At 35.3% G+C, this 8,283-nt stretch overlaps 1 protein-coding gene across 1 annotated transcript in view; it reads right to left on the reverse strand.

The window, feature by feature from the left end:
• Positions 1-878: 878 nt before the first annotated feature.
• The window catches only part of LOC139163189 (vomeronasal type-2 receptor 26-like), a 15,245-nt gene continuing 7,840 nt past the window's right edge, over positions 879-8,283 (reverse strand). Inside the window, exons 5-7 of the mRNA XM_070744149.1 lie at positions 4,307-4,519; positions 3,165-3,291; positions 879-1,783 (exon numbers count right to left, since the gene is read on the reverse strand). Coding sequence (XP_070600250.1) covers positions 879-1,783; positions 3,165-3,291; positions 4,307-4,519 — 1,245 coding nt within the window. The remainder of the gene's footprint in view (positions 1,784-3,164; positions 3,292-4,306; positions 4,520-8,283) is intronic.

The following is an 8,283-nucleotide window of genomic DNA, read 5'->3' on the forward strand; positions in this document are numbered from 1 at the left end:
ATAGATGGTTGGGTTTGGTTGATGGTGAGTTGGATGTTGGGTTGGTTTTGGATGACAGAGGGTTGAGTGTTGGATGGTGGATTGCAGGCCTTAGTTTTGATGCAGTCAGTGTGGAAGTCAATGTATAAATTTATATATCCTTGGTCATGATGTCTTTTGAGTTCTGTTTGGAGTTCATGAGAGTGGATTCATTGTAGAATGGATAAATCAGGCTGGGAGAAGTTTTTTAGGATGGAGTCATTTCTGGTAATAGAGTTTATAGTATAAATGAATTTCCATTTGCTGGATTCATCCTTGCAAATGACTTTACAGAATTGTGGGGCCACCGAACCATCTTTATAATTGAACTTGGGGTTATCTCTAGAAACTTCAATTATTTCATTAGGGGAGATTGATGGTGCTATAATTTTGCAAACCTTTACGACATCAGGTTCCTTGGTGACATCTGGCGCAAATAAAATTGTGTTATTACGTTTCTATTCACACACATGGGTGTCTCTGATGAGTAAAGATAAGCCACAGCCACCACTAAACCACATGGAGCCTTTATGGAATGGCTGAAAGGATGTGCTGTGGACTTGAGATGGATGATGTCATATCTCTCCCCCTCACCTTAATCTTGGAAAATCTTGTCTCCTCTGCAGATGCATTATATTAATATAACTATCTTATTTCTTATCTTGTCCTTCCCTAGCTTCATGACAATTGAGATGATTCATTAATTTATTTTACACTTTGCTGATTATCCTAACTTAATCTTACATTCTTTCTACGTTTATTTCCTTTGATTTTAATGACCTTAATTGCCAAAACAAGCATGCAAATGCAATAATGACTGTAATAAATAAGTATTGTGAGCCTGAGAAACTACTTCATGATCAGACACTGACTTTTATCATTAAATGTTCCTTAGTATTTAGATCTGGTCTCAGGATGATAATGTAGCACTTGGGGAAGAAGATGCAGCCCAGCAGGCCAGCACCAGAAGCCAAAATGGAGAAAACCTGCACAGCCACCATGTATTTCCCTTTGGTGCTCAAGTAGGTGGGCAGGAAGGTGAGCCAGACACTGCAGAACACCAGCATGCTGAAGGTGATCAGTTTGGCTTCATTAAATGCCCCAGGCAGGTTCCTGGCCAGAAAAGCCACTGCAAAGCAAATGGCAGCAAGGAAACTCATGTAGCTGAGAACAGCATAAAACATGGTGACAGAGCCTTCATTGCATTGCAGAATGATCTCTCCAGGCTGGGAGTGTAAGTCAGAGTCAGGAAATGGGGGAGAAACTCCCAGCCAGATCGCACAAATTACCATTTTTCCAGCAGAACCAGAAAGGATGATGGAGTTGGCCAAGCTCTTTCCCAACCATTTCCTCACTCTGTTCCCTGGTTTCGTGGTCATGAAGGCCAAAACTACCATGATTGTTTTGGCTAACACACAAGACACAGCTACAGAGAAGATGATGCTGAACATAGTTTGTCGGAGAAGGCAGGTGGCTTTCTTTGGTTTGCCAATGAAGAAAAAGGAGGACAAGAAGCAGAGCAAGAGGGAAACCAGGAGGATGTAGGACAGGTCACGGTTGTTAGCTTTGACAATGGGAGTTTCTAGATATTTAAGGAATATGACTAAAATAAAGCCTGTGGTTAGAAACAAGAATACAGCAAAGGAAACCAGGATGATGCCCAGATGTTCTTCATAGGACAGGAAGGTTATTCTTTTGGGGATACATTGGATTCTGTCATCAGTTGGATATTTATCATCTGGGCACTTGGTGCATTTTTCAGTATCTGAGAAAACAGTAATATGAAATATAGATATAGACATAGAAAGATAAAAACAATCTGATTACCCATCTTAAACCAGATATTTATTGCCATCTTTTGCTTCCTACAATTTAGCCAGTTACCAATCCAGGACAAGACCTGTCCTCTAATTCCATGGCTGAAGAGCTTTTTAAGGAACCTTTGGTGAGGGACTTTGTCAAAAGCCTTTTGAAAGTCAAGATATACAATATCAACTGGGTCTCCTTTATCTATGTGTTTATTTACACTCTCAAAGAATTCTAACAAGTTAGTAAGACATAGTTTGCATTTGCAGAAACCATGTTGATTTTCTTTCAGCAATGCCTCTTTTTCTATGTGCCCAGTAATTTTAGCTTTAATAATGGTTTCCATCACTTTGCCTTGAACTGAGGTTAAACTGACTGGTCTATAATTTCCTGGATCACCTCTGGATCCTTTCTTGAAGATTGGGGTTACATTTGCCTCCCTCTAATCCTCAGGTACAGTGCCTGGTCTTAGAGAAATATTATATATTTTAGCTAGAAGTTCAGCAATTTCACACTTGAGTTCCTTGAGAACTCTAGGGTGAATGCCATCTGGACTCAGCGATTTGATGACATTTAGTTTAGAAAGGCATACAAGAACATCTTCCTTGTTTATCTCTATCTGGTTTAATTCTTCTAATTCCCTCCCTGAGAAAAGGTCCCTTCCAACTCTGTTGTTGCTGTTGTTGTTGCTGCTGCTGCTGTTGTTGTTATAAATTGAAATGTTTTTATATTGAACCATGTTTATTTTGTTGTGAGGCACCCTGGCCTACATCCTCCATATAATCTACCCAGGCTTCATGATCTGGGGAATCCAGAGCATGATACCATGGTCTTTCAATACTGAAGGATGCCAATGAGCCACTCTGAGTCCCTAGGGAGTTGGACAGCATAGAAATATAATTAAATTAATTAATTAAATAAATAAATAAATAGAAAAGATACTTCATTAAACAGAATTCAACTTATTATTTATTTATTTATTTACTCATTCATTCATTCATTTATTAGACGTCTATGCCACCCTTCTCTCCAGGGCGGCTAACATCAAGAAAAATACAGGAAATTTAGAAAACGAAATCTAAAAACATCCTAAAAACCCAATTTCTTAAAACCAGTTGCTCACATTCACCCAATCATACCTATAAATTCATTCTTGCCCAATCCACTAAGTTCTTCTATCTCTTCCAAACTTATTCTTCAAGTTCCTATTCCTCTCATTATAGAACAAATTGGACATGTTAAAAATAGCAATGAAGAGTAAAATAATCAAATTCACATATGTCTTTTAACATGCACTTTGACAAAATGTTCTGGTTGAATCCAATGAGGGTGTCACTCACCTTCCTGTGTGGAGATGGTCCCCTCTGGACAAGAAATACAATCATAACAGCAGATTGGTTCCTCTTTCCGAGCCCTTTTTACAAATCCAGGGTGACAATTGTCGACACATTTGGATTGAGGCAGAGACTAAGCAGAAAAACAAAATCCATTCCAAAATATCCGCCAAATTTATATTTATCAAGTTGATCAAAATAAAAAGAAACTGCTGAGCAATAGATCAGGAAAAGTTTTTTTCTGGATTACATAAAGTATTTCAAACCCACTCTCCTTTGAAAATAATCTAAATCCTTGTTCCAGTTAAAATATAAAGAAAAAAATGCTCATAAACTAGGACTGTCAATCTCAAATGGGATATTATTTAGTTATAGATGTACATTTATATTTTCAATTCATACAGTTGCCATGCTGATGAAATAAGACAAAATACGACTGCCTAGTTTCTAGAATTATAGTGAGGCTGAGTGGAAGTGAAAACATAAGAACATGTTACTCAAAAAGGGTAAGTCCGGCATCTTTTTTGCAGCACATGGGACATGGATTTGAGACCTGTTTGGGAAGGGGATATTTCTAAGGCCCAAATAAGAATTTGAAGAATTATTTTTTGTTAATTGCTAGTTGTGTTCAATTCTTTGAGCCCCCAAGAACCAGAGCAAGAACCTCATGTCCTTTATGACCTCCCAAAATTCAAATTACAATTAGATGACATGGAAAGATAGACTTACATTTATTTATTACTTAAATTTGGAAAATTCTTTGAAGACTTAAGGTGGCTGACAATCAAGATAAGCAATTGCATTCAATGGATTTGGGCTTTCAAGCCAAAGTAGCATTTCATTACAAACTGACCCTGGTTTTTCAATTGTCAAAAAGGACTTTTGGCCTGGGGGATAAAAGCAACGTTCAGTCCTTATTTTTTCTATATAAAGGCATTATCTCACATCGGACAAGTCATTGTGGTTCCATTTTGAATGAATACCTTGGATCACCCTCCCAGCATAAGGAGGCCTATCCCAGTGGGGTAAAACAGAGGCATTGATAACTGGTCAAATATGGACTCTTTAAAAAGACATAATCCTGCTCTCCCAGGGGACACCAATACTAACTATATAGACAGAGAAAAGTTTCCAATATTTTCAACCACCTTGTTGAGCAACTTTAGCCGTGCAAGAGCATCTGGGTTGATAATAAGCCTCTGTCTTTCAAGACTCCCCAGTTGCTCTTTGATGGGATCCTCATTGGGGAAAAGCAACCAACTTATGATATTCAGATCTGCTGCTACATTTCCACTTTGGTCCAAGTATAATTTCTCCCAGGAAAAATTGCAAAACTCGTTCTTCTCCAGAAAGGGATGGAACTAGAATTGAAACATCCAGGAATTTTGAAAGCAATTTGACACTTCCTAAAATAAGAAGCAACTTTAAAGATGAGCCAGTGAAGAAGAGCTGTTCAGTCCTCCCTTCACTATTTGACTAAATAGCAATAGAACTTATATACTATTTCACATTTCTTTTACCACCCTCTCTAACTGGTTTATAGAATTACACATTGCCCCCAACAATCTGGGTCCCCACAGAAGGCTGAGTCAATCTTTTTTAAAAAATCTCCAAATGTTCTTTAAGGGTAGCCCCATGTAGAATGCATTGCTGTAGTTGAGCCACAAGGTGACATGGCATGAATGACTGTGAGAAAAGACTCTCTATCCAAATAGGTCCACAACTGGTGCATTAGGTGGATCTGTGTGATGGTCCCCCTAGCCCCAGCCAAGAGATATTATTGTAATCTCAGCTATGGATCAAGGAGGACTTACAAATTACACAACCATTCTGTGGGGGTTAAAATCCCCCCCAGAGTCAAGAATGGACAGTTGGAACAGTCCTTGGGAGGCAAAATTCACAGCCACTCAGGGTTGAGTTTGAGTCTGTTGACTCCCATCTAGTCACTCACAGATTCCAGGCACCAGCTTATCACTTCCACTGCTTTACTGAATTGACATGGGGGAGAGATGTACAGCTGAATGCCATCAGCATACTGCTGTAACCTTAGCCCATGCCATCAGATGATCTCACCCAGCAATTTCATGTAGATGTTAAACAGAATGGGGGAGAGGACCAATCCCTGAACACCCCACAAAGGATGGACCTAAGAGTTGACGCAAGAGGAAGTTGCCCAAATGAAAAAAGCAGGTAGGCAGAACCATTGTGAACACACTAACAAGCCAGGGTGGTGGCTATCTTATAAATTATGGAAAGAGAAAAAGAATAAATACATATACCAAAAGAAATTCTAGACAAGGAAATAACAATGACTGAACTGAAAAACGCATAATATAAACAGAAAGATAATAGAACTCCAGAATCAGGGGAATGTTACAAAGGATTACAAAATATTTTAACAAAACTATTACTATCTGTATACAAGAAAGTATTACAGAAAGAAGAAATACCAAACTTATGGACAGAGTTATTAATCACTTTGATTCTGAAGAAAGTAGAAAAACAAAAAAACAAAATCGTAGGCCAATCTCACTGCTAAATGCTGATTACAAGATTTTTACTTCAATTATGGCAGAAAGATTAAAACAAGTATTAAATAGAACTATCCATCCAGACTAAAATGGTTTCCTCCCAAAGAGATACATAACAAACAGCACAAGGATAGTATTTGACATACTGTACTAGAATATTATGAATCAAACCCTGGAAAATCTGCAACATCAGTATTCCATGATGCACAAAAAGCATTTGACAATTTAAATTGGGAATTTTTTTATTAATAAATTTGAAAAAATGAATTTTGGAAAAAAATATATTATGATACACACAATATATTCAAAACAAACAGCAAGAATAATGGAGACATAACCAATAAATTTAATATTGCAAAAGGAGTGTGACATGGTTATCCGTTATCCCCCTTGCTTTTTATATTTGCAATAGAATCACTACTACAACAAATTAGAAAATCACCAGAAATTAAAGGTTTAAGGATAAGAGACCAGGAATATAAACTGCAGGCCTTCACTGATGATTTAGTTTTTAAATATAGAAGATCCTATAGAAACAACACCAAAATTAATAGATAAAATTAACAAATTTGAAAAGGTGGTCAGCCTAAAAATTAATAAAAGGAAAACTAAAATCATAACTAAAAACTTATCAAATGAACAAAAATAAGAATTGGAAAATAAATTGGGAATTCAAGTGTTAAAAAAATCAAATACTTAAGAATAAATTTGATGGTTAAATGTACAACAATTAAACAAGACAACTATGAAGAACTACTTAAACAAAAAGAAATTTAAATAATTGGAATAAGATGCAAATTTCTTTTCTAGGACGGATATCAACAATTAAAATGCCAATCCTACCCAAATTTCTATATTTATTTCAAACTGTACCAATAAAACTAGACAAAAAATACTTTGATTGTTTAAACAATACTGTAATGAAATTTATTTGTGCTGGGAAAAAATCCAGAATTTGATAGAAATACCTGCAGGACAATAGGAAGCAAGGAGGATTCGTACTACCTGATTTGAAACTTTATTATCAAGCTTGCTCAATGCAATAAATTAAAAATTAAATAAAATTAGAAAACCAAAAAATATTATTGCCCGAGGGATATTTTGTGCAGATTGGATGGCATGCAAATCTTTGGGATGGGAAACATAAAATACACACATATTTTCAAAATCACAAATTTAGAGAATCATTATACAGAATTTGGACAAAAAGAAAAAGGAAACGTTACAGAGAGAATCTGACCTGGTTCTCTGGAATGGAAGCACTAACATACCCAAAAACAACAGATTTACATAAAATGATCAAATACTTGGAAATCTTGGATGAGAAAGGAGAAATAAAAGAAATGTCAGAGTTAATAAAACAAGGAATTAAAATAGATTGGTGGCCCTATGACAAAAATAAATCAAGATTTAAAGACAATAAAAAGAAATGTGGAATTGCAAAGGGAAAATCAAAATTAGATAAAATTTTACTATCACAAGATGAGAAAACAATAACAAAAACATATACATTTTTATTTATAAAATGGAAGAAGAAATTGTAAAGGGAAATATGATTGTTTGACAAAAAAAAATTGGATATAATATAGAATTAGAACAATGGGATAAAATTTGGAATAAAAACTACAGACTAACAAAATCTACAGCTTAAAAGGAAAATATTTACAAATTAAAATCTGGCTAGAAGAAATAACTAAGCAAAAAATTAAAAAGAAATCAGAAACATTTCTCCTTGGGACACTGGATAGAAATATAGGAAAACAAAACCAATATATAATATTACACATTCTGACAGTTGTAAGAATTATATTGGCACAATACTAGAACAAGGAGGGCTACCTACCCAAAATATAATGTTTAAAAAGATTTTGGATTGTGCAGAACTAGATAAATTGACTATTGAATTGAAAGAAAAAGAAGATTCTGAATATTATAAAGTATGGAATTTGTTGTATGAGTAGCTTGACAGAAGAAAATAAGAATTTGCTAAACATTATAATATTAATACTAATACTAGGACTGCAAGGACAAATGAACAAATTAGTGTATTATATCAAATAGATAGATAGATAGGTAGGTAGGTAGGTAGGTAGATAGATAGATAGATAGAAAGAAAGAAAGAAAGAAAGAAAGAAAGATGATAGATAGATAGATAGATAGATAGATAGATAGACAGACAGACAGACAGACAGATACTGTGTACAGGTGTTATTAGTAAGTTCCTTAGAGATATAGAAACTGTAATGGTGGTAAAATAGATAGAATAGTAGATAAGCATAAAATAAAAGTCAATATGGCTTATTTATTTATTTTATTTATTTATTCAAATTTATAAGCCGCCCTTCTCCTGATGGATTCAGGGCGGCATTAAAATGAATACAAAAATTTAAAAAATACCCCAGATTAGATACAATAAAAACAGATACCAAAGTTAAAACCCAATATAAAACCCACATGCAACTCATTCATAATACTGACCGGAGTAGAATACTATCATTAAACAGTCCCAGGCCTGCTAGCATAGGTATGTTTTCAAAACCTTTCAGAAGGCCAGGAGGGTGGGGATGGTACAAATCTCTGGTGGGAGTTGGTTC

This window comes from Erythrolamprus reginae, chromosome 2 (assembly GCF_031021105.1).
Source record: "Erythrolamprus reginae isolate rEryReg1 chromosome 2, rEryReg1.hap1, whole genome shotgun sequence".
In the NCBI taxonomy this organism is placed as follows: domain Eukaryota; kingdom Metazoa; phylum Chordata; class Lepidosauria; order Squamata; family Dipsadidae; genus Erythrolamprus; species Erythrolamprus reginae.